The 26,655-nt window shown below is 54.8% G+C and overlaps 2 protein-coding genes across 3 annotated transcripts in view; one reads left to right on the forward strand and one right to left on the reverse strand.

Moving 5' to 3' along the window:
* Window positions 1–4,750: 4,750 nt before the first annotated feature.
* On the reverse strand, window positions 4,751–20,117 carry MDH2 (malate dehydrogenase 2). The gene is made up of 9 exons (XM_059155137.1): window positions 19,917–20,117; window positions 14,024–14,192; window positions 12,699–12,782; window positions 12,094–12,203; window positions 10,825–10,950; window positions 8,046–8,123; window positions 6,698–6,797; window positions 6,201–6,352; window positions 4,751–5,056 (listed from the first exon to the last, which is right to left on the reverse strand). The coding sequence occupies exons 1-9, from the start codon at window positions 19,980–19,982 to the stop codon at window positions 4,925–4,927; spliced, it is 1,017 nt and encodes a 338-aa protein (XP_059011120.1). The 5' UTR covers window positions 19,983–20,117; the 3' UTR covers window positions 4,751–4,924.
* Window positions 19,218–26,655, forward strand: part of STYXL1 (serine/threonine/tyrosine interacting like 1) — a 55,319-nt gene continuing 47,881 nt past the window's right edge. The window contains exon 1 of one of the 2 annotated variants that reach the window (XM_059155139.1): window positions 19,218–19,628. The gene's annotated coding sequence lies outside the window, so the exon portion shown is untranslated. Of the gene's footprint in view, window positions 19,629–20,148; window positions 20,353–26,655 lie in introns of those variants that run through there. The other variant, XM_059155138.1, reaches the window with a different exon arrangement.

Here is a 26,655-nt window from a genome sequence, read left to right on the forward strand (position 1 = left end):
GTACCCTACATAAAGCATAGACTCCAAAGACAATTCCCTTCCTCGTTCTCAAAATTAATACCAAGCTAACTGGTAAGAATTCCTTAGAGATCTTTTCCTACACGTTTACATTCACACACAAATGGGTATTTGGGGGGTTCTGTGGGACTTTTAAAAATATTGTGGTTTTTCTACCCTACATGCAATCATATTACACAGTTTCGTTTTCATTTATCAGGTGGGGGAGAGTCTTTTATGTCAAATCGGTGCTTCAATTATTAGCTTTGGCCCCGGGGAAGGAGATGGGGTGGGTGAAGCTGTTGGAAACTACCCCAAAACCAGGGCCTGGACCCAACCCTCCCCGGCCTGAAGCCAGGCTGGGCGCGCCCCCGCACCCCGCGGTGAGCACCACCAGGGGGCGCTGTGCAGGGAGAGGCACCTGTTCTCCCCCCTCCCTCTCAGGTTCCCCTGCAGAAGGGGACTCGCTCCAGGGTGGTATTAAAATATTTAACCAGCCCCCCCCCCCAAATAATAATAAAATTAAAAATTAAAAATAAATGTAACCACCAAAAGCACGTCGGCACTGGCTAATCGGTTCGGGAGAAGCTATGCTGCCAGGCGTTACCTCTGCACGTTGCGGAGGCCCCGGGGGTCCCAGGGGAGGGGCCAGGGGCCTGGGGCAGAAGCTATTTACTAGTCAGTTTCAGGGATTTATTTCCCAAACCAGATTAGCTGTACTGGGGCAAACCAGCCAAAGATGGGCAAACCCACCTGGCCCTACTCCGGGCATCCGGTTCTGGGTGACCCTGTCGGATTTTTCGGGGGAATTCGGCTAAGCATCCAGAAAGAAAGGGCACCCAGGAACACATTTCTGGTTGGCCAGCTCGGGCTGCTGTTAGGAGTTTGCCCCAGGCAGCGAGCCCGCAGGCCCAGGGGGAGCTTCGGCGAAGCCCCGGGGGAGTAGACACTGCAGAGGTTGGGAAGGCGCGGCCTGGGAACTCCGGCAAGCACCTGGAGGCCCCAGGTCACTCCCCTTGCAGGGCCTGGCGAGGTCCCGAGGCTTTCTCCTTAACAGATGAGCCAAGCTATCCTTCCTGCGGCTCCACCAACTGCCCGGGGGTGGGGTGTGGAGGGAAGGAGGGGGGCTGGGCCTTGGGTCTTGGGCCAGGTAAATGGTGAGGGGATGTTCTTCCTGCACCCCAACCTCCGGCCACCTCCTCCCTGCCCGTTATGTGTCTCAGCCGGTTTTCGCAGACCTCCCTGGGCTGGCCCCCAGCTCCTCTCCCCCAGTCAAGGCAGCCGCCGCTCGAGTCTGGGTGTGCAGAAGCGACGCAGGGCAGAGAGCCGGATTTGGCTCTGGAATGCTAATCCTCGCTCCGCGGCCACCTGGCCCGCCTGTCCCTCAGAGTCGCTTTGCGGCCTCCAGCTCCCTCTCCAGGCAATTTGGGAGAACTGCAGAGGAGGGGGGCTGCGCCCAAGTCCCTCCTAAGCGGGCTCAGGGTCATTCCAGGTTAAGCTGTTCAGCCGCCGCCGTCAGGGCGCCATGCTCCTTTCCTTGCAATTAGCCAGCCTGGCGGTGTCCACCCTTGACTTCCACGCGGTCCCTCTGCACGACCAAGTCTTCGGCCACGTAATTACCCCTCGGTGCGGGCGGTGCGGGCGCCCAGGCGACTTTTGCACTGGGTGTCCCTGAGCTCTCTAAAGCCTGGTCATTACCACCGTACACCCAATCCCTGGGTTTTCGTTCCTTGTTGAGGGACCAGAAGGTGGGGATGGTGACCAGTCCGGGGACCAGGAGGCACTTCACTGGAGCTTGCAAGCGCGGGCGCACTTAGCTTAACCCTGCCCGGTACCTGGCATAGGGACCCCCAAGTGGTGGGACCAGAGCTGGGAGATGAGGCTTTGTCCCCGTGTCCCTGTCATCCTTTCCCTCCTGCTCACTGCCACCCTGTTTTGGACCCTCAGCCCTCCTGCTGCTGAGCGTCCTGAGTGGGCCCTAAGTGGGCCCTTTCCTGCTTAGAGGACAGCCTGCAGGCCTGGAGCAAGGGGGTCCCCTGGGCCCCACCCCAGGCCCCTGGGATCGTGTCACCATCCCTGTCCCCACTTCCATAGAAGGAGGTCCAAACTCTTCAGCCTGGCATTCCAGACCGTCCCCAGAACAGTCCCATTCCCTCCTCCTGTGCCCTAGGCCACAAGCCCAACACTCGGCCTTTCCTCAAGCTGGCTCCAGCCCATCCTCTGAAGCCCAGGTACTCCAGCGGCTGCCAGGCGAGCCCGTCCTGCTCTCCCTGCCGTGGGCATCAAGGCAGCCTTGCAGAACCTGCTCAAACGCTCCCCTCCTCCCTCCCGAGCTTGCTCGCTGCCTCTGCCAAAATATCCAGAAAGACCTGGGTCTTGAGTCCTGCACTACCGTATCCACGCTCTCCTCACAGGCTGTCCCGTACCCGACCTGAGCCCTGGAAGGCAGGAGGCCTGCATAGTAGAAAGAGCTCTCGGGTAGCCAGCATTGAAAGCGCGGTGTCTCATCTCCCTTCCCCAGCAAATTCTGGAAGAGCCTGCAGTGTTTTCTGTCCTTGGCCACCCCCCTTCTCAGACTGCTAGGTCAGAACTTTCGAGGGGTAGGGGGCTGGCATCTTTAGCAAAGCATCTAGGAGCTCCCCCGCCCCCCGCCACCATCCCCATGCGGTGACCGCTGGTACACAGAGATGCACAGGGATCTTCTTGAACGAGACAGCCTCCTCTGAGTCACCTGCACCAGGGTTGCAGCAAGGATCCCATGACGCAGCGAATGACCCCAGAGATGCTGGCGTGGCGTTTCACACATAGAGCTTCTGGGAGGAGTTAGTCCGAAGGCAGTGTCCAGAGTCGAGCTCTTTACAGTAGAAAAACCCTCAGCAACCTAATTAACCAACGGCAGTGGTGTAGTTACTGTGGGCTCCCTGTTAAGGGTGACCCCGTGGTGACAAGCGATAAGGGAAAATACATCTGGGGGCACCTGGGGGCTCAGTCGCTGGGTGACCGCCTTTGGCTCAGGTCATGATCCCCGGGTCCAGGGATCAAGCTCCGCATGGGGCTCCCTGCTCAGCGGGAAGCCTGCTTCTCCCTCTCCCGATCCCTCTGCTTGTGTTCCCTCTCTCCATCTCTGTCAAATAAATGAATACCATCTTAAAAAAAAGGGAGGGGGAAAGGAATACACCTGTGCTTATAGTGGTAGCGCGCCTCCCAAGTTGGCCCCCAAAGAACCAGGCCTTCCCAGGACTCCTGCCCTTGTGGGGCTGGTCCGCTCCCACTACACACCCTGGCCTGCCCGTGGACTTGCTTCCACCTCGAGGATGGGACCGGTTCTGGCCTGTCCTACCGCCAGGCAGTTTCTGGCCCCAAGCCATCCAGTAAGAGATCTGCCCGCTCTGCAGGAGAGGCCCCGTGAAGGACAGGCCCGGCCGCCCGGCATCCCTACACCGCAGCCACGCTCCAGCCACCACCTCGGTGGTGCTGGCCTGCTGTGCCCTCCAGCTGGGGAAGCAGCAGCCAGTGGAGCCTCATCGACCTGCAGAGGGGCTGTGGGGGGACAACAGATGACAACACGGAAAATGGCTTTAAAGCAACTAGACCAGGTGCGTGTGCACGTGTTTCACAGGAAGAGCAGCGGGCCACAAAATGGCACCTGAGGCCCTATCTCAACTTATGAAAGCAGCAAAATTAAGAGGACAAATCCCATCTGATCTGGGATTATTTTCTGCTGTTTTGGGGCTACATTTTAGGTTTTATTTTTTTATTATTCTTTTTTAAGGTTTTATCTGACAGAGAGAGAACAAGCTTGGGGGTGCAGCAAAGGAGGGAGATGCTGAGCAGGGAGCCCGATGTGGGACTCGAGCCCAGGACCCCAGGATCATGACCTGAGCTGAACGCAGACCTTAACAGACTGAGCCACCCAGGTGCCCCACATTTTAGGTTTTAAACAGTGGATGCCTGTGACTCTTATAAGGAAACAATGATGTCACGGTAATACCCATTTTAAGGAAAGCAGCTGTAGATGGAGAAGTATCCCCGCCCAGGGCAGAGCTCCGCCCCCACCTGCCCTTTGACCATGTCACTAGGTCATCACCTGCTGCCGCCCAAGTTCCTTCCCAAGAGTGGGGCTCTCAGCTCCCCCTTCCACTGAACAGAGCACACCAGACGCTAACGGGAACAGGTCCTGCTCTAACCCCCCATTTACCCCAAGCCCAGAGGATACAACCAAGTTCTTGTTCAGCCCCCAATGGGGACAGGAGGCCAGCCCTCCTGTGTCCCCCACGCTGCCTCGGCAGCTGGCATTGTGATTCCCGCCCCTGCTCCCGCCTTCACCCCAACTCTGGCCTAGCATGGCCCCCTGCCCGGAGACCGGGCTGGGCGGGGGAGGAGGAGACTCGGAGCAGGACAGAGGTCAGCTGAGGCAGCTCCGATGGGAGAAGCCGGAGCTGTAGGCTGAGTCTGCCACATGAACCTGGGAAGGGCAGCTGGGCATGGGCCACCAGCTGTCACCTCGGGACACTGAAGAGCCGGGCCGGAGCCGAGCCTTCCCCGGGCTCGTCAGCGGAGGGAGGCAGCGCTGCAGAGCAGGGTCAGGAGGGACAGCTACTGATCAACTTTTCACACGTTCTCAGAGCTGCTGCTGAAACCAGCACGCGTCAGCCTGATATTTAAAGTCATCTCTCATTCTGGTTCACGGAGACACCAGACAGCCCCCCCAAGCAGCAGCCTGAACGGGGAAGAAATCACGCTTGCCGAGACCTTGAAAAAGAAAACCAAAGCCTGCTTTTTACTGATGCGCCCAGAGACGGTCCAGGGAGGACGACGCCAGCACGACACTCGTGTTTAACAGACGCGAACACGGGGGCGGGAAACGGCTTTACAGAGACACGATGCTTTCACGAGTTAGGGCGACGGACCGCCGCGGGCCGCCCGCTCACTTCATGTTCTTCACGAAGTCCTCGCCCTTCTTGATGGACGCCTTCAGCTCGGGGATGGCTTCCGCTATCATCTTCTCTTCGAAAGGGGAGATCTTGCCGATGCCCAGATTCTTCTCGATGCCCTTTTTCTGGAGGAGACGGGAGGGGATAAAATCGGACAATTTAAAAAAATTAAGAAAGATCACTGTGATGCTGTAAATTTTACAACAGGTTTCCATGAACGAGGCTGTTGAGGAAAACCTGATGTGTAACTTCACAACCCTGCCTGGCCCACCCACCTGGGAGGGAGCCCGACCACCATGTGTGAGCTGCGCGTGGAGCCCGGGGTTCGGGCAAGCTGCCCCCATCCGGACCCCAGCACTCACTCCATGCGCACCTTAGCCAAGGCGGTTTCCTTATCCAGAAAACGGGCGGACTATCCACCCCAGAGGAGGCCGTGAGAACGCCTGTGGGCGGCTTGGGCCACGGAGCACTCAATCCCCAGCAGCACCGAATGTCATTCTCCCGGGCATGGAGCAGACTTTCGGGTTCTGGGCTGCCACCAAATTGGTAATATCCACCCAAGTCCAATGTAATCACGTAGGGAGAGGGGAGACGTCAGGAAAACAGGTGTCTGTCACTGTCACCCGCACGGCTGAGTGGGTGTGCCTGCGCCAGCAGCCGAAGCTTCCCAGTCGCCTCCCCAGAGAGCCTGCCCTGACCCCAGGGCCTGCACAGCCTGCCACACCCCACAGTTCCAGAATTAGTCTGCTTAGTGACTGTCTCTCCACCCCACGGGGTCCCTGAGGCCTGGGGCCACGTTCTCAGGGATCTTTGGACATTGGGGCGTCTGTGGGAAGGGTTTCTGGGTGGCACGGAACGTCGACAGACCGTTTCATTCTGGGCAGGAGATGAAGGCAACCACCCTTCTGCCTGACGTCGGCAGCTGCGTCGGAAACAGAAAGCTGGCTAGACCGTGTGCGTGCAAGAGCCCCGGTGGGGTCTGCTCCCCGAACACTCGGGCAGTCACTAGACTGGAGAGCTGCCTCTCAACAGCCTGGCCAAGCAACGGGACCGGAAGGGCTCCATCCTAGACGCCAGCACTTTGAGGGGACAACCTAGACCATGCTCCAGAAGAAAACCCGTGGCGGTAAGGCAGGGAAGCAGGAAACCCTTAGTTGGGCATCCTCTCTGGGTCTGGTGGAGGGAGGCCTTTCCTTCAGGACAGTCACGGCTGCCTTGAGGTAGAGTGAGTGTCTCATCAAGAAACACAGAGACGCAGCCGATACGCACCCCCAGCAGTAAGGGCGTGGAGAAGTAGCCGCAGTCTGCCTCCTGGGACTTCACGAAGGAACACTCGACGACGCCTTCCTTTCCGTTCATCGCATCCACGAGGGAGAAGACAAACCGCGCTCCGGCATACGCCATGGACAGGGTGGCGGAGCCTAGGAGAACCAGGCGGGTCAAATAAGCATCGTGGCCAGCCACAAGATCCAGACCAGCCGGCCCTGCAGCTAAACCCAGCAGCTGCAAAGCCCTCCGCGTCGGCTGTGCAGGATCTGGGTCGGCATCTCGTGCCTTGACAAACGCAGGGATGGCACGACCTTCAGCGCCGAGCCACTCCACAAAGCCGGGCTGCTCCCGGCCATCAGGCTGGCTCAGCCAGAGAACATATAGGAAGCCGAGAAAAGCATTCGCTGCCTGCCCGGGCCTTTCCAGTCTTCAGCTGGGAACTGCTGCGGGGCCTCTGGCATCAGCAGCCCACCCGGGCGCTGCCCCCGGGAACCCACCTGCTCCAGCTTTGGCCTTCACCACCTCTGTGCCGGCCTCCTGGATCCGCCCCGTCACGGCTGTCAGCTGGTCCTGGGGAAGGTCCACCTTGGGAGTGCACTGCGGGCCAAAGCCACAGGGACCACGTGAGCCACCAGTCCCAGACCCCACGCTCTCCTCCCCCACTCAGGGGAGACACTCCCCACCCCGCCCCGCACTGCCACTACACAGAAACCGAGACCGACTCTGCTTTAAAGAAAAAGTCAACTTTGCTGTAACGTGGCCCTTACACCCACCCCCCGCTGCACCTTTTTTCAAAGTAGGCTCCACACTCAATGCGGGGCTTGAACCCACGACCTGAAATGGAGTCATGTGTTCCACCAATGGAGTCAGCTAGGCGCCACCCACCACCCATCCCTACTCATTTTAAAAGACCCTTTAATATTTTGGACTAATTTTAGAGAGAAGTTGTAAAAACAGCACAGAGCTTTCCCACACTCGGCTTACCCTAACCTTAGCATCTTACGTAACCACAGCGCAATTACGAAGACCAGGAAGTTATCACCGATACATGACGTACAGACCTTACACAAATGTCACCCACTCGCTCACTGCTGTCCCTTTCCTGTCCCCAGTTCCCATGCAGGGGCCCACCTCAGTTGGTCCCCTAGCAGTCCTGTCTTCCCAGACACTTGTCAAGAGGGCTGGCTGCTGGTTTTGTAGAACCTCCACGATGTTAGATTTTATAGAAGTTTTTTTTCATGCTTTTCTCATAAAGTTATACGCACTTTTGGCAGGAACAGCATAAATATTTTGCGTCCTTCTCAGTGCGTTTTACTCAGGGACAGAAACTGACTTAATTTATCTTATCCTTGGTGGTACTCACCTTGTCTCCACTCGATTTATTATTTTTTTAAATTTTAAGTAATCTATACACCCAGCGTGGGGCTCAAACTCATAAAGCTGAGATCAAGGGTGCCAAATTCTACTAATGGGAGTCAGCTGGGCACCCCTCTAATCATTTTTAAATAAAGCAGCTGTGCCTGCCCTGACCCAACTGCGATTTCGGGGATTTCTTACAGCAGTTTTCGTTGTGTGCTGGGTGTCGGCCGCTGTGAGCACCTTCTGACCACACTCACTGCCACAGGCATGGACCCCTGAAGTGCTGGACCCTGACCACAGCCCCGCAGGCCACTCAAGAATCCGCCTGCCCCACCCCCAACCCTGGACAATGGCTGGGGCTGTCTGTATCCCTAGCAGGAATCTTCTCAAAGTATGACAGATGCTTAGTTCTTTGTCCCTCTGTCTTCAGTACCTCGAGGCAGAAGCTCCTGAAGGTGTGGCTTCCTGGCACAGTGACACACTTACCTGCGAGATCAGGGGGATGATGGTCTTCCCAGCATGGCCGCCAATGACTGGAACATTGACTCGTGCAGGATCCAGACCCTGGCCATCAAAGTATGAAGCTCTGTTAATTTTTTTTTTTTTTTTTTACTTATTTGACAGAGATCACAAGTAGACAGGCAGGCAGAGAGAGAGAGGAGAAAGCAGGCTCCCCACCGAGCACAGAGCCTGATGCGGGGCTCGATCCCAGGACCCTGGATCATGACCTGAGCTGAAGGCAGAGGCTTTAACCCACTGAGCCACCCAGGCACCCCTGGAGCTGTTAATTTTTAAAGCTCTTTGAGAATAAACTATGTCATATCCTCCTAAAGCACCAACACTGGAAAAATCCACAGAAGCCAGAACAAAGACACCACAGAAGCCCGAGTCCAGCTGTGGTCTGGCCCGCCACCTGTGGAACATCACGGAGAGGAGTACGGGTCACCCGGTGAGGTCCCTATGGGGGTCTTCCTTTACAGGGAGCAGAATTCTGCCTCCTTGTAGGATCCCCACATTGGTCCCCGTCAGTCTGGTATCTTCTGAGAATCAGAGGATAGTCGTTTCCCCAGAGCTAAGGTCATTCTTCACGCACCAGCCCAGATTCACGTCCCCACCCTCTGTCACAGAGAACGAGTCCAATTCCCTCCCTCTGACTGGAGAGCAAAATTCAGAACAATTCCAGAAAACCCCGGGGGTGAGAAGTCTGTCACCTCAAACAGTGATCAGGACAGAATAAAATGGAGCTGCAAGGGGCCAGAACATCATGGTTCTTTGTCAGGGCTTAACAGGAGAGGCTGATTCATGGGTTAAACGGGAGGCACAACGCCCCCACAAATCTGTGGACCAGGTATTTCTTCCACTGGCCCGCAAAAGAAAAAAAAGAAAAGAAAAGAAAAACTCAGGTGGGAGTTATGGGAGGAAGTGAGCAGTCCCCCATGACGTCACCTTCCCCAAACGCCGCAGCTGCTGGAGAGAGCAGCCCCAAGTTGGGAACCCGCCTTGTCCCAAGAAGGGAGACCCAGCATCGAGAGGGGGCAGACCCTCAGGACCAAGTCCACAGAGCAGGATGCTCACACAGCGGCGCCTCTGTGCCAAGGCAGTGTGCTGGTGACCAGCGACACAGGTGTGGACAGAGCCCCTGCTTTTGAGACCCTCACCGTCGATTATGAGGCAGACTCAAGTGGCGCCCCTGAGATGGCCACACGGGGTGGCCCTGGCAGCAAGGGGAACACTTCATCAGCCTGGGAGAAGCTTTCTGGGACAGACGTCAGGTCATCTGGGAAGGAAAGGCAGGACTTTGCCAAAGGAAGGCTGTTCCAGGCAAAAGCAGCATCAAGAGCAAAGGCCTGGGGCGTCAAGAAAACGAATCTATCCCAAAAGCCGAGAAGGTGGCCAAGGAGGCGGAATATGGCCGAGAGGACCGAAGGAGGCTCCAGACACTGGAGCTTTAAGGGTCAACTTTCATTCCTGATACAATTCAAGATATTTCCAGAATGCCCGAGAGCCTGAGGGAGAGGACACGTCCCTGAACTGAAGCTCGATAAGCACTAGGTTCTCTCCCAGGGCCCAAGATGCCCTTTCCTCCACCGCAGAAAGAACTTCCCAGTCTGTGACAGCCCCGTCCCACAGAGCTGTCTGTGACAATGCAGGAGTCTATGTCGCCACCGAGGATCTGAAATGTGGCTGGTGCAACAGAGGACAGGGATTTCTCATTTTCTGTAATTCTAAGTCATCTAAGTCATGTGCAGTTAGCCTGTGGCAGCAGGACCAGAGGCCGGGGGAGATGGCGTGCTTTGGGCCCCAAGAGCTGGAAGCACCCAGAGAGCCCAGACAATGAACACTGGGGCTCCCAGGAAGCAGCGCCGGGAGCCCCAGGAGGCTCGACCCCCACCTACCGGCCTGTTCTTGGTCAGACTCAGTGGGAGCGCACGCTCCTCGGGAAAGCCTGTCCTGACTCAACCACCCTCCACATCCGCACCCAAGTGCTGATCCAATTCTGCTGGCTCTGGAGTCCCAAGGGACCCCCGTCCCTCGGAGAGGGGCTGCAGCATGAACGAGAGCAGGGCACCCCACTCCAGGGCGGACCTGTCTGGGGCACGGGGCAGTAAGATCAAGGTCAACAGTCTTATGGGTGCAGGACAACTGCTCCTACTGGCCCCCTCCTCTGCAAAGGCAGAAAAAGACGGCCCGAAGCTCCAGAGGGACACTGCTTCAGGCCTAAAGAAGCGGTGCTGCTGGATCCACCAACGAGCTGCGAGGGGCACGGAGGACACCAGGGCTGGCACTGGTGCTAACACCCCCTGCCCCCCAGCAAGGGCCCAGTGAGCCAGAGGCGACTGCAGTCAGAACGACTGCTGGGAACGACGATCCTGACATCTCGGGAGTTCAGGAATGACCCCCAATACTTCATGTTTGCCAATTTTATCATTTCTCTACCAATCAGCAGGCAAATCCTGTTCCAGTTTTCAGAGGCCATGAACTTCGAGACTACAGCCCAGCTGAGGCAACGAGAAACCCGAGGAAAAAGCCCGGACCCTCCTACGCACCAGGGGGACAGAGAGGGAGTGGCGTGAACACTCTGGCTGGCTGTGGTTGAAACGTGCGGGGGGCTGGGTGGACCCCCCCCCCCCCAACGAAACCTGAGAGCTCCTCTCCCCGACAGAGGCAGCTCCAAGAGCACTGGAGACCCCCTGGTCTCCTATGTCCGCCGCTCAGCCTCGGACGGCTGAGGGGGAGCCTGAGGGACACCCGATGCGGCTCTTACCTTCAGTTCTGCAATGAACGTGTTGGCTCTGACGATGTCCAGGGTCGTCACCCCGAAGATTTTATTGGGATTGTATGCCCCGTGTTTCTTGAAAACCTCTGTTGCGATTGGGATGGTGGAGTTCACCTGGCAAATGCAAGAGAGAGGCGGGACTTGCCTTGCATCCTGAGAGACGAGCCACACACGACATCTTTTCCCCAGACCGGGGGCCAAGTCCTAAGGGGCCAAACCGTCCCGATAACATTTTCTGTGGGCAACCCGCCGTCACTACGGAACAGGTCAGTGTGCTGACTTCCTATTCTCCCCTCCTCAAACAACCCTTCGAGGGCCCGCAGTTCGGAAGTGCACGTGACCTTCAGGCTGTCAACCTAACAGGTGAGGCTGGCCCCACGAGACACGGCCCGTGCCCACTGGGGCCGACACCTGGACACAGCACCGCACTACACAGGGCCAAGACCTCAGGCAGCCCCGGGAACAAGTCCCAGCTCAGCCACCCTGTGAGGTTAAGCCCAGGAGAGTGGTTTCCTCACAGCAGAGATGACCACCTCCTTGAGGCCGTGAAGGTTCTGGAACTTAATATACAGCAAGTGCTAACACAGCGCCTGGTGCCCAGAGAGGGCATCATGAAGATGGACACAGCCACGGGATTTCCGTCAGGTGCTAGGCAAGCGTCCCAGCCAAAGTGGTGACCGCCCCGAGGGAGAGCTACTTGGCGATCGGCTCCCCAGAGGCCCTGGGAAAAAGCTCTAGGGGAGGCCTGGCAGGCACGCCCTCAGTCAACATCACTGTCACTGCGCTTCCGCCCCGGGAGGGAGGCAAGAATAATAAATGCGACCCATGGCACTGCTGGGGGGCCGCGGGGGGGTGCCGCGGTCTTCTCGGGGAGGGTGCAGCACATGCGCTTTCGAGATTGAAGGAGAAGCTCCCACAAAAGCCGTGAGCAGGGCCCGGGGTGGCTGAGCAAGCCTGATGGGGGACCAGAAGCTGCAAACCCCAAGCAGAACAGGGTAAGGGAAGTGAATGGGCCACCACGTTTAGGCCTCAACAAGGGACGTTGTGCATGGGGAACGGACACAGAGAGGGGAAGTGATGTGTCCAAAGGCACGCGGTGGTGGGAAAAAGCAGGCTGGAATTCACACTTGGTTCATCCGATGTGTCTGCTGCGGCCCCTTCACTGTATTTTGGTCCCCGTAAGCACCTCCTGCCTCCTCCTCCTGCTCACTGGGGGCGTCAGGAATGGCATCAGTGGCCTCTGCCAGCAGAACTCACCGGATTCGAAATGATGCAGATCATGGCCTCGGGGCAATGCTGGGCGCAGGCTGCGGTCAGGGTGGCCACGATGGAGGCATTGGTGTTGAACAGGTCATCCCGGGTCATGCCTGAGAGTGATCCAAATCAAGATGTTCACAGAGCATGGGATGATCTGCCCGCTGCCTGCCCGGTGCCGTGTGGCAGTTGTTAGAGGGAAGCCAAGTGTGAGAGGGACAGGGTCCCTCTTCCAAGCCAATCTATCTTGTAGGAAAGGCAGCCTAGAGTGACAAGTGCTCACACAGCGGCTTGTGGGGGGCTGGAGCGTGGGGAGGGGGCTTAGGGAGGGAGCGACCTGAGGAGGCTCCAAAAGGGCCAGTAAGAGCTCCAGAGCAGCAGGTGGGGGAAGGGCACTCCGGGAAGACAGGGTGCCTGGGAGCACCAGACCGGGAGCACCAGACCGGGCAGGGCACAGACACGGCAGACATGGGCCAGGCCAAGAAAGGGATTTCTCTGGAATTCTTCTCTGCCACAGAGACACGGACTCAGTCCGGTGTAAGGGAAAACCACATCCCCACCAGATGGGCAGGGGGATGCGAGGCAAGGCAAGGCCTCCGAACACGCACCTGGTTTTCTGGGGACTCCGGCTGGGATAACCACCACATCGCAGCCTTTCAGGCAATCCGGCAGCTGCTCAGGTCCGAGGTAGCCTAGACACCGCCCCAGGAGAGAGAAAGTTCACATTCTCTGATCTGGAGAGCCGAGGACATCTGTGGGGATGGAGCCAGGGCAAGACGGCACCTGCTGGGTCCAGTGTCAACCCCAGGCCCCCAGAAGGGCCGCAAAGCCCCCCTGCGAAGTGCTCCCTGACCACTGCCGCTCGCGGGTCTGACGGTCCCAGCCCCGCTTCATACCGCTTTCCCCCAGCCTCCCACTGCCTGGGGCCCACCCCCGTGGAAAGGATCAACCCTTTCGCCACCCCCCTCCCCCACCAAACCAAGCTCAGCCGCTTGTCTTTACTGGACCCGCTGGTACCTCTAAGGCCTTCCTGGCTCCCAGTTCCAAGAGCGGCTTATTCCCTCTCCCCCCACCACCGCCCAGTCGTCCTAACAAAAGCTCCATCTCCGTGGGGTCAGATCATAAGACACGCCGAAAGCTCCATGAGAAAATCATGGTGCTGCTAAAGTAATACATCTAATACTGGTATCTCTTTTGTTTATTCCTATCATCTGAGGGGAAAAAGGTCCATTTTCAAAGGTTACCAGGGAAATTTGCTCCAATGACTAAAATCTGCTTTGATTTAGGCTTTTCCCTTATGGCAGGAGCTTTCAGAAGCTCCAAAAGACAACGAGCAAACACATTCAGAGACTCCAGAAGGCACATAAACGTCCCAGCTCACAGCTGACCTCCCGAGTTGTGCCTGCAGGTGGAAGACGCGTGTGGATACCGTCCCGCGGGGCAACCCCACACGCCGGCAGCAGAGACAGGAATTACTACCACCTCTCTGGCCCGCAATCTGGGACTTTACAGGAAGAGCAGCTTTCCCAAAGAAGGCTGTGCTTCTAAGAAGCTGGAAGAGGAGCCCGGGGTGATGGGCCGGCCGGCCCACAGCACAGGAAGGCAACGTGCAGCCCACGGGAGACAGCATTCCTATGGCCCCCCAACTCTGGAAGTCCCTGAAAGTTCCCCTTCCCCATCCTATTACTTTTTACATGAGGAAAAAAACTAAAAATGGGAAGATTAGACCACCTCTGTTTTTCTGAAAGACGCTATTTAAATCTTTACAGGCTCAAGTACAGAAAGACGTAGTCATTCGTGAATTTAACTCCATGATGAACGTGGAAACCGAGTCTCTGATCTACTTCCACTGAGGAACCGTGTCCTATCACCTGGACTCTGGTCTGCTGGGGAGAAGGGGAGCAAAGTCTCCAGGCACAGTGTGTCTGGTTACCTTTCACGGTCGCTCTGGTCTCGATGTGGCTCAGATCTGCGGCCACCCCGGGCGTATGAGCGATATCGTAGAGGGTCAGGCGGCTCACTAAGGGACTGTTCTTGAGGAGAAGCGCCAGGGGCTGCCCGATTCCTCCAGAAGCCCCCAGCACGGCCACTTTAGCATTTTTCTAAAAAGAGACACAGAGAAAGGACTCAATACAGAATCAGTATTAGAAGTAGTCACATGAACGCCTATAAAATACACCGCACTAGGCATCTTTTATTGCGCTGGTGCCTGGTCCAAAGGTCTAGTTTCCTTCTGAAGCAGAGAGGCTTATCTCAGGAAAACAGGGAACTTAGGTCCACAGATGTTGTGACAGTCAGGGTCCTACCGCAAACAGCCCCCGAAAGATGAATAAGCTTTACTCAGGCAACCTTCCCTTCAACCTCCAGTTTTAAAAACTAGAAACAACCATACTGGGCACCTACTGACAGGCCGGTCATGTGGGGAAGCAGGAATGGGAAGAGCCCTGCTGGCTCTGGCAGGGGACAGGGAGCTGATGAGGGGTGCACGGAGCATCAGGAGGGATGCACGTTTCGGAAGGCTCCTTGCCCCACAGTTCAGTCGATCTGCAGCCTCGGTACCCGTGCCCCACACTCTGGGTCTAGCAGGATCACCCACCGGGCTGACAACGCCCACAGAGAGCCAGGCTCTTTGAAGCAGGACAGGGCTCAGGCCTCTGTGTTTCCAGCCAGATTTCTGGGTGACTCTGGCACTGGCTGGAGCCTGAGATCACTGTGGCCCCACACCACGCCCGGCAGAACACGCAGCAGGTGGCTCTGGGCATGTCAGCTGCAGGAAGGGTTAAAAAGTGACAGCTGAAAGACTCGACTGCCTTGCCAGCACCTAGAAGGCTGGAGCTAGCAGGGTTTCTGTCAGTTTATTGGTCACCTTAGTGGAGCTAAAAGTCTAAAGACAGCAGCCACTCCAGAGCTAAGTACATCTAAGGACTGGCAATCGCTTAATCCCCTTCTTTTTCTTATACCAAGGAGTGGGACTGAGGAGTCAGGTGGCAACTCCACGTTTAATCTTTGAGGAAGTGCCAGACTGTCTTCCAAAAGGGGCTGCTTATTCATGTTTAAGGCTCACCTCCAATTCAACAGGCACGGACTTCCTACCTGCCACACGCCGGACTGACTTGCCAGCACCAACAAGACCTGCGAACCCAAAGGCGTGCAGACCAAAAAACAGCATCTAGTGTGACAAGTGCCAGGGAGGGAGACACTAGGAGAGAAAGTGTGAGAGGGGGCTTTGGAGGAGGAGCAGTTTACCAGATGGATGCTAGGGGGGAGGAGCTGTGGAGTATGGCCCAGCGAAGGGAAGCAGTCCCCTATGGCTCGGGCGTTGTTGGATGCACGTGGAGGAAGAAGGTAGGGCCGAAGCTGAGAGCCTAGCAGAGTCTATCTGGTCCTTCTGGGCAACAGGGAACGGTGAAAGGCCTTAGAAGCTGAGAAAAACGTGTCCAGAACTGCATTTCATTATTTATTTATTTTAAAAAGATTTCATTTTTATTTGACAGAGAAGCACACGAGAGAACACAAGTAGGGGTAGCAGCTGAGGGAGAAGCAGGCTCCCCAGTGAGCAGGGAGCCCCCTGCCCAGGACCCTGGGATCATGACCTGAGCTGAAGGCAGTCACTTAACTGACTGAGCCACCCAGACACCTCAGTGTTTTAAAAAGGTTATGAGGCAGCATGGAAGATGGCCTGGAAATATCCAAGAACGGAGGCAGAGAGACTACTGCAACAGTCCAAGCATGACTCAAGGGTGGGATCCAGGCAAGCAAGGATGGGCAGGCTACAAGAGATTCAGTCACCCCCTTCCACTTCCATACAGCTGCTGAGTGGAGGGAGGAACCTGCGATGACAACTTGCCGGCCTGAGTGGACAACATTGCCTTGAAGCAAGATACGGAACTGAGGAGGGGTAAGGGGTCTTGGAGAAAGGATAATGAGTCTCATTTTGCATGCTGGGTTTGAGCCCCTTGAAACATCCAGACACACACGTGCCAGTAGGCTAAAGGCTTGGTCTGGAGGCGCGATGCATCTGCACTGAGATTACTGGCAGCCCCAGAAAGCACAAAGGGGAACACAGTGACAGGCGCACTAGGGACAGAGCCCTGTGAACACCAGCATTTAGGGAGGAAGAGGAGTCTGTGAAGGATGGTGACCAAATGGGGCTTACCACCACCCCCACCCCATCCATTTCCAACAACTAAGTCAATGACTGCCTCCTGGTAACCTTTCCCACGAGGGGCAGAATTTATTATACAGTAGGACTTCACCTGAAACCTCACACCACCCAGCAACCTTATCTACTGGGAATACCAAAAGCAAAATGGTAGCCAAGGGCCATGTGTCAGTCTGTCCTGTAGCTGGAACTGAGCTAGGTCTTTCCTTATCTGACGCTCAGAACTCCATTAAGCAATATTAACTGACTCATTTTACAGATGAGGAACTGAGGCCCAGAAGTCGTAATACACCTGGGCCCCAAAAGATAGCAAATGAGGATGTGGGACACAAGCCAAACACGGGCAACTTGACCCTTCAATCTGGGCTTAAAAAAACCCCATCTAGTCTAAGCCATGGCCTACAGCTCACTCTCATTATATAAAAGGTACCCTTTCCCATTAGGGCTCACTCAAGGCCCAAACAAAACAGTCCTCAGTGAGCTTATTTGTACCCTAACCTTATGAATGAGAAGGGAGCCTACTCTGGGCCAGCAGACAGCTGCCAGGGAAAGAGACAGACTAACAGCGGGGACAGGAACCCAAAGTCCCACACATGTCCTCTTGGACAGCCATCTGCTTTGGGTCCCTAGACTCTCACCACAGACTGTATTTTACAACAATGGCCCCTAGTAATAATGGACTTTGGTTATCAAACCCTGAAACCAAAGCCCAAACAAAACCCAAGCTGTGTCATCTGCTTAAGAAAGGTAAACTCTAAAAGCACATAAAACCAAAAATCTTGACTTCAGTTTTGATTTTTTTTTTTTTTTTTTAAATTGGTGCTATAAAGGGAGACCCTTGACTTCCCAGGAAACTTAACTAGCCAGATCAACCCAGAACTGAGGTCTGGCAGTCTCTACTTCTAGATGGTCAGTCATGACTCACATCTTGTCTCTGTTCCTAGGGACCTCTGATTCCAACTCTCACATTCCCAGCTCTGTTAGGCACTCCAGGGGTCCCATAAACCTAACTGTCTAAATAAATGTATGCTTTCTACCTCTCCCACCCTGCTCCCAAATAGGACCGGTGTTCTCCCAAATTCAAACCCTCAGAACCATTTCCTGCCTCTTCCCTTATCAGAGACACCCAGTTAGGACACGGAAAACCTGACATCTCAAACACCTCCCTTACCTTCCGTTCCCATTCTATTATCTACGGCTCTACCTCAAAACCATCTTTCTGAAAATTAACTTTTAATCATTTCATTTCCTCACTGAAAAATCTCCTCGAAGTCCCTTATGGCCAGATTACTCAGCCTGACTTCCAAGGTTCCGCTGCAGAGCCCAACATCAGAGAGAGAGAGAAGAGAAGAGAAGGAAGAAAAGACAGGAAGAGGGATGGAGGGAGGGAAGAAAGAAAGCAAGAGGGAGCAAAGAAGGGAAAGGAAAAGAAAGAAAAAGAGAAAGAGAAGGAACGGAATGGAAGAAAAGGAAAGAAAGGAGAGAGACTGACTTGATGACCTCACTAGGGTCTTTAAGTAAATCAGTCCCTTACAATACCTAAGATGACCTCACTCATTCTGTTGCTTTGTGTTGAGGTGACGTCATTATTTGTATATTACAAAGTTTCAACAATTTCGTTAATATGGATAAAAACACAGCCCTTCAGGGGTGGAATCTTCACAGTGTAGACAGAATCTGCAGTACTGTGGAGATTAACTTATGATCTCTTTGCAGAAGACCAGTCACCAAACCTGCAGATCTTCTCTGCATTGAGGAGTTGGTTGTCAACAGCACACACGCAGCAACTTCTGCAAAGGGGTAACACTTCCCTCATTTCTAAGTTTGCTCTACAATGTAAGTCTATTATGGTTTGCTTTTAAAGTTCTATTTCTTGTGTTATAACATATATATTAGTGTACACCCACAGAAATAAATATATCGAGGCCATGCTCTTGATACATTTTTACTCCCTTTTTAAAAAAAATTTATTTATTTGACAGAAAGAGATCACAAGCAGGCAGAGAGAGAGAGAGGAGGAAGCAGGCTCCCTGCTGAGCAGAGAGCCCGATGTGCGACTCATCCCAGGACCCTGGGATCATGACCTGAGCTGAAGGCAGAGGCGTTAATCCACTGAGCCACCCAGGGGCCCCTACATTTTTACTCTTAAGGATACCAGATTCAGGAGCACCTAGGTGGCTTGGTTAGTTGAGCCTCTTGATTTCCACTTGGGTCGTGATCTCAGGGCTGTGGGATTGAACCCCAGACTCTGCACTAGGTATGGGCTCTGCACAAGATTCTTTCTTCCTCTACCTCTCCCCCTCCCGACTCTCTTAAAAAAAAAAAAAAAAAAGGACACAGGATCCAAAGTCTCTAGACCAATGTACTTCTTTCTCTCAATCTCATCATTCTGACTTACTCCAGTTCCTTCTCGGCATCACCACCTCTATGTCCCATACGCATTTTAAACTTAACATCTCAAACGGAGCTCCTAATATCCTCCCCTACCCAAACCCACTCTCCTCCAACAGCCTTTCCCATCCCAGCAATTTCCAAAGCCCGACGTCTTGGTGTCCTTCATTCTGGTCCCCCTCAGCCAACCGTCCCTCAGCAAATCCCACAATCTTACCGGAGCTCGGTTCCCTTCCTTCCCCCGCTCCTCAGCATCAGCCTCGGGCACCTCCACCGGTCCTAAGTTGGGGCCTCTCTCACTCAAGTGCCGCTCCTTACTCATCTTGGTCTCTCCTGCAGCGCCCAGCAGGGGCAGGGCGAGCCCGGACACTCGGTGCTCCTGTGTATTTCTTTTTCAAATGAATCTTATAAACAGGAAACCGAGCTGAAGGACAGAACCTAAAACAGCAATCTGGACTCTCCTTTTCTAATCAACTCCCTCCTGGGTGCGATACTTGAAAGAGGCAACGTGGGTTCGCCAACTTTAGTTCTATTAGAATCACCGGGGCACCTGGCCCACATGCAAAAGGGGGCAGGTCCTACCCTCCTTCCGTGCACCCGGCCCCGGGCCTCATCAGCTTGCAGGTGATTCTAACCCACACCGGAGTGTGTGTTAACACACGCCATCCTTCAGGTGCCTAAAAATAGCTTCGGCTCGCGCACTCCCAGAAGCCTTGCACAGTCACCACACCTGGGGGCAGGCCCAGGCCGCCCACCGCAAGCAGGATCCTACAAAAGGGTCCCGAGGAGGAGGCCGCATCTTCACGTTCTCAGAGGGAAAGCTGGGTTATCCAAGCCCCCCGGACAGTGCCCGGGAGAGCGGACTCGTAGTTCTCCAGCCAGGAGACTGCAAGCTTGGACCAGTGCCCCACCCCCGGTATCTCAGTCCGCCTGCACTGGGGAGTTAACGGGGACACGCTATTTGCACGGATGCCACAAGAACCAGGTTAGTGGCCTCAAGGACGACAGAAAGTTGCAAACAAACGTGAATTCTTTTCGGCGCTACAGCCCCGAAGCTTCCCAACCCTGAAGCTGTGCAGACCCAGGGCGGGCTCTCTGGGGGGGTCCGGGGGGACGAGCCGCGTGGGGGGGGGGGCTTCCCCCTTCCCTCTCCCGGGCTTTCTCTCCGCACTGCCCTCCCGGTATCCCGGCCGGCCCACGGCGCCACAGGCGCGGGTCGGTACTCGACGACCCTGCGGTCTAGGCTGGCCCGGGGACCCCTCGTCCGGCCTACCTGGGCCGAGGTGCTGAAGCTGCGGCGGAGAGCGGCGCCGGCAGGGCGGGCGAGGGCGGAGAACATGGCTGGAGCGGGCGGGGAGCGGAACGACAGACGAAGGAACCGGCGGCTGGCAAGTGACACCAACGACCTCCACACCGCAACGAGCCTCCCGGCGCCGCTTCGCCGGGTCTCGCGAGAGGGGCCCGGCTTCCGGCCCCGCCCACCTCCCAGATCTCGCGGTATCCGGTCCGTCGCGGGGCTCGGCGAGGAAGGAAGGTGCAGGGCCGCTTCCTGCGCACGGGGAGCGTGGTCCGGGCGGGGTCGTAGCGCGCCTCGCGTTCCGTGCGGCCGCTGCGGGAGACGCGGTCGCGAGTGGGAGGGACAGTCCGCACCAGACAGGTGGAAGAGGACGGGATTTAGGCTGGAAGAGCCTTAGAGGAGCCGTTTCCAGGTGGGGCTCCACACGCAGGCTCTGACAAGGAGACAGGTCAAGGTCGCCCCGCGGGCCGGGCGGAGAGGGTGCGGTCCGGGCCCTGGACCTCAGCCCAGACCACCCCTCCTGCTCCTGGCTCCGGAAGGCTCTGGGAAGGAGCGGGCGGAGAGGAGGTTGAGTTTTGGGGGTGGGGTGCGAGGATGGGGTCCCCCGTGATCAGTCATTTCCGTGCAAAGCGCCCCTCCCCCCATCCTCCCACCCCGCACCGCCCAGCAGCCAGTGCCCTCGGCCCTCAGGGGGCACAGGACCCGCGCAGACCCCGCCAGTGGGAATGGCGGACGCAGCCCCGAGGGCCAGGCCCTGCTCCACGAGTTTGCGGGAGAGCAGCCTCGTGTTGCAAGACGAGGAGCCTGGAATCGAGGTGGGAACTTGCAGGGTCCCCCGGCCCCTGCTCCTCAGGTCTGCGCAGCCACATTGTTGCAGCTTTAGGTGCAGAAGGACCTGGGGCTGGGCTTGTTGAGTTGATCCGGATGGAAACGCGAAGCTGCGGTTCTGGCTCCCCAGGAATGTATCGTTTACATTGACAAGTTGAATTAGAAGCTTCGTTCCCCGCCCCCCGCCCCCCCATCTCATCAATTTTCTGGAAATACCGAATTCCTCAAGGAGTTCAGGCAGGTGGGGCAGAGGAGTGTGCCGCAGGCTGGTGGTTTCACAAGAGCCGCCCCATTTTCTGTCTTCTAAGGAGCTGAGTCTATGCGGAGGAGACCTATGCTGCAGGCAGCATGATTGGGGCAACATTAGGGAAGTTAAGAACTATGGTGGGAACGAAAGGAGATGCATCTTTTTTTTTTTTTTTTTTTTTAAAGATTTTATTTATTTATTTGACAGGCAGAGAGAGAGGGGGAAGTGGGTTCCCTGCTGAGCAGAGACCCCGATGCAGGGCACCCAGGACCCTGAGATCATGACCTGAGCCCAAGGCAGAGGCCCAACCCACTGAGCCACCCAGGTGCCCCAGGAGGTGCATCTAATCCACATTTGGGGTGGGGGCCATGTGAGAACCACCTCAGGATCAAACAGGGAGGTAGAGACATTCAGGAAGGAGTTACTCCAGGAGACCATTCAGCTGCAGGAGGGCGAGATCCTCCTCACCTGGGCATGGGAGTTCAAGCGTTTAGATGAGAAGAGCCCAAAGTCAAACCTGGGGGTGGAAAAACCTAAGTCTACAGATGGTGAACAGATCCTCTCCGGGAGTGGGGGACATGCAGAGGAGCAGCGTCCTTTATCTTAACACTGTTCTCTGGTTCATCACTTACCCTACATCTTAACCACTGGAACTGAGAGTTCCTTGTGGTCAGATATGTCTGTCCTCTCTGAGTCTTTATTGTCCAGCCACAGCACCGGGCCGAGAGTGGGTCTCTGTTTTGGAAGAGTTGGATAGTTTTAGATAAGGCTGGCCAAAGCAGGGCGTGCAGGACCTCCAAAGGTTCGCTGAGAAGCTTGTATTTTATTCCTGGGGCAGCAAGTGTTCATCAGAGGTCTTTATGAGGCCACCGGGTTTATGAGAAAGATCGGATTGATCTTCGTGTGCCAAGGCTTCCAGTGGAAAGATACGGAACGCAGGGAGATTATTCAGGAGGCTGTCTTAGGAGAGAAAGACCTGAGTTATGATGGTGGCCATAGAAATGGAGGGAGTAGGGCAAATGAGGAAGCAGTCTCTAGGAGAGAATTGATTAGTCTGTGCCTATCTGGGTTTAAGCAATGAACGTAAGGGATGAAGAACATCAGGCCGAGAGACGTTATCTACGTGTAGAAATGGGATTTGGGGATGTGGGGAAGGAGAGTTGGCTGGAGGAAAAGGGAAAGAGTCCGTTTACATGGTTTGGATTGGAAGTGATGGTGAGTCGTCCACACAGAACTACCAGTGGGCAGATGGGGAGTTACTCCAACATCAAATGTGGGACTGAATGCCGGAGAGAGGGTAGGGACGAAGGCATCTCTGTAAAGGGGAGAGGGGAGGCCATGAGACAGAGGAGAATCCTAGATTCTCCGGCTCACTCCCAGCACCAGGGGTTCAAGTCCTTCCCCATCCCTGCCAAGTGCTCTACTGAGGCCACCCCAAACGACTTGACTGTTAGGAAAACCAGCTTCACATTCAGTTCCCAGCTTCTTCCCTTTCTATCCCAAGATGGTTCATAACCGTATTAACCGCTACTGTATTAAGCACTGACTCTGACTTTGCAAAGCATGTGTACTTAACACTGAACATGTTTAGGAAGCCCCTTGCAGTCCTAAAACAGCTTTGACATCTTCCCACACATTCTTGCTTTGTTTCTTTGCCTGTTCCTGGGTCCCCCCGAGGCACGAGAACAGACTCGTCATTGCCTCCATGTCCAGTTTACAATAGTTGTCAAATCTCAACTTGATTCAGTGTCAAAACTTCTCTTCCCCTCTCAAGCTTGCTTTAGGCTCCTACTCGTGGAGGGGAAGGTGCTGGGCTTCTCCATTTCCCCATCTTGCTTCCTCACAGCCCCTCCTCCCCCGATAGACTGTGGCTCCGGAGCCTTGGAGGTTGTAGAAGTAGACATGGAGGAAGGCAAGGTCCCCCCGTCATGTGGCTTTACTATTCTGAGCCGGACAGGAGTTTGTAGCAGATCCCCTCCATGTGGTGCTTTTGGGGTGCGGTACCTTTGACCTAGGTGGTGATGCCTCAGTCTCGCTGCTTTCCATTGTTCCTTCAGGCCCTGGTTTCTGGAATTCTGTACTCCCTGCAGCTGACCGATCGTTCCCCCAGGTGGCAAGTCTTGGGCAAAGTCTCTTTACAATGGCTTCTGGTTGACTGCCTCACTTGCCCGTATTTGATCTACAGGAAACAATGCCTCCTTTGCCCCAGCAATCCTGGGGATGTGTGGTGCGGGGCATTTCAAATGCCTCTGCCTCTCCAGGTAGCCAGCCTCAGACTTTTCCAGCACCAGCCTCTCTGCCTACACTAGGTCCAGGGGGTGCCGGCCAAGCTATTCGGAGGGTTTTCTGGTTTCATGAATGGTTTCAAGCAAGCTAAGGCTTGTGAGTGCTGGAATTCAGAAGGATGCTGATGGAGGGAGAAAGCTTGGAGATTACCGAAAGGAGAGAAGGTTTAGGTGGAAGAGGAGGAGGTCAGAGGATTCCAGGAGGAAGCGTGAAGCCCCCTCACCCCTACCGCCCCCAGGCACAGCTGGCCGAGGAGGGTGGTTCACACTCAGGGGACTTACCCCTCCCGAGCAAGAACCAGGAAATGAGAGAAGTTGCTCCATGGGGACCCAAGGAGGGCTGAGGAGGTTTGGATAATAGTTAACAGCAATTGGGAAAATTCTGGGCAAATGAGCAGCGAGACAGACATTTGCTGGTAGCTGTGAAGGCCGGGCTGAATTCCGCAGGGTGTACTTTATGTGTGTCCTAGTCCACACGGTTCCCACAGCCCAGACCCCACACCAAGGTCATCGGTGTGTATATAGGGCTACACACACAGGCTCCTATTCACACACACCTGCATACTCGTATCCCTGAACACAGAGGCACCTGGATCTACCTGGGATTCCTTTTTATGGCCACATAGTTTGTATACAATACAGTATACAGATTTTAAGTGTTCAGTTGGATGGTTTTGACCATTTACGCCGTTAATCACCACCCCCCAAAACAATCTGTAGAACATTTTCATTGTTCCAGAAAGTTCCTTCATGCTCCTTTCCAGCAGTCCCCTAGGACTGCTACTTCCTGATTCCTATCCCCATAGTTTAATTTTTGTCTGTTCTGATATATTTTTGTACACACGTGCGAGTACACCACCCCCTCCTTGCCTTACTCCGCACATATGCAAGCCGCACACCCCACATCTGCTGACCGCTTTGTGCCTTACAGTAAGCTTGGACCACGGTTACCGACTGTCCTGTTCTTGCTGCGATGCCAGTATATGCTAACCTACCTTATCGTCAACCCTAAAATCGAAACTCAAGTGATGTGCTTTATTTATTTTTTTGTTATTTTTATTAACATATAATCTATTATTTGCCCCAGGGGTATAGGTGTGTGAATCATCAGTCTTACACATTTCACAGCACTCACCATAGCACGTACCCTCCCCAATGTCCATCATCCAGCCACCCTATCCCTGACCCCCCCACAACCCAGCAACCCTCAGTTTGTTTCCTGAGATTAAAGTCTCTTATGATTTGTTTCCCTCCTGGTTCCATCTTGTTTCATTTTTTTCCCTTCCCTAGCCCCCACGACCCCCACCCTGCCTCTCAAATTCCTCATATCAGAGAGATCATAATTGTCTTTCTCTGATTGACTTATTTCGCTCAGCATAATACCCTCTAGTTCTATCCACATCGTCATAAATGACAAGCTTTCATTTCTTTTGATGGCTGCATAGTATTCCATTGTATACGTATACTACATCTTCTTGATCCGTTCATCTGTTGATGGACATCTAGGTTCTTTCTATCGTTTGGCTATTGTGGACATTGTTGCTATAAACATTTGGGTGCACATGCCCCTTTGGATCACTACGTTTGCATCTTTAGGATTCATACCCAGTAGTGCGATTGCTGGGTCATAGGGTAGCTCTATTTTCAACTTTTTGAGGAAACTCCATGCTGTTTTCCAGAGTGGCTGTACCGGCTTGCATTCCCACCAACATTGTAGGAGGGTTCCCCTTTTTCCACATCCTCGCCAACATCTGTCGTTTCCTGACTGGTTCATTTTAGCCATTCTGACTGGTGTGAGCTGGTATCTCACTGTGGTTTTGATTTGTATTTCCCTGATGCCGGGTGACGTGGAGCACTTTTTCATGGGTCTGTTGGCCGTCTGGATGTCTTCTTTGCAGAAGAGTGATAAGAGTGATATTTTATTTTATTTATTTATTTTTAAAGATTTTATTTATTTATTTGACAGAAATCACAAGTAGATGGAGAGGCAGGCAGAGAGAGAGAAGGAAGCAGGCTCCCTGCTGAGCAGAGAGCCCGATGCGGGACTCGATCCCAGGACCCTGAGATCATGACCTGAGCCGAAGGCAGCGGCTTAACCCACTGAGCCATCCAGGCGCCCCAATAAGAGTGATATTTTAAAGTGATATTTTAAACCTCTTCTTTCGGATCCTTGGAGCTAGTGAAAAGTCAGAAAGGTGGTAATCACTCCACCTTGCACAGGAGTTTTATTTTTCTCTAGGTGCTCTAGGATATTTTAAAATGGAACTGTATTTGGGTAAATAGCTTTAAGTAGCCACATTGTGGCTCGTGCCTACCGGAAGCCCAAGGATTTGACTTCCAAGATACATTCCAGTGGAACAAGTGGGCAGTGGTGGCCTAGCAGGGGCAGAGGCAGCAGGAAGCACCAGGAGGAGCTCCCAAGAGCGGAGAAGATCGGGGTCAGGACCAGAGCCTTTGGTCTCACAGATCGGTCAGAGGTCAGGGAACTTGGAGCAAAGCCAAGTCCAGAGGCTGGTCAGGGCTGAGGATCTATGTCAGGGGAGCGGAGGGTGTGGCCTAAGCCTGATCAAGGCGCAGAGGAGAAGCAAGTGCTGAGGGCAGAGTTGGAGGCGGTGAGACCAGATGTCATGGTCACGGGCTTTGGGAGACCGCGTTACAGTTGACCGACCCCTGTGCCTGCCAGGTGAACTGCGTGGAACACACTCTCCCAGGACTGCAGGGGTTTCTCTCAGGTGTGTAGTGCGCCTAGGTTTGGGGATAGGGACGGGGGAGCGCCTGGGTCTGGGCCTCTGGCCCAAACTTGTTGCTTCTGAAATTCAGAGATACATACTAGCGATCCCGAACAATAGGACCGGGTGCTTCTCTGAAATGAGAGACTGATAGCGAGGCCACTTCTCACCTCCACATCTCGGGGGTGCTCTAGCCTGCAGCTATGTCCTCTAGCTTTGTCAAGGTTCAGGCCACAAGGAAGGTGTCACCTGGATCCCAGGATCCCAGATCCCCGGGGGAGCCTGCCCCTCAGGCAGCAGCCAGAGCTCCGTCCACTTACAAATATGGCCAGCTCCTGTCCTGCTCCTTGGCCTAAGAGTCTCTGAATGGTGCTCTCTGTGGGATTTGTAGCTATTGGAGGCTGCTGGGTGAAGTTGGGAGGAGAGAGCTAAGGTAGCAGTAAAGGGTTACCTGTTTCCTAAGCTCCCGCCCGTGCCGGACAGTTGGTGTTGGTCATCTCGACATAACCTTCCTACAGCCTTTCCAGTAGAATTCCGTGTCATCTGCCTCCCTTTTCAGGCGAGCGTGTTGAAGTCTGTCCCTGTATTAAGCTTTGGCCATCTGCTTCATACAGAGAGTGGCGGCA

This window comes from Mustela lutreola, chromosome 17 (assembly GCF_030435805.1).
Source record: "Mustela lutreola isolate mMusLut2 chromosome 17, mMusLut2.pri, whole genome shotgun sequence".
In the NCBI taxonomy this organism is placed as follows: Eukaryota; Metazoa; Chordata; class Mammalia; order Carnivora; family Mustelidae; genus Mustela; species Mustela lutreola.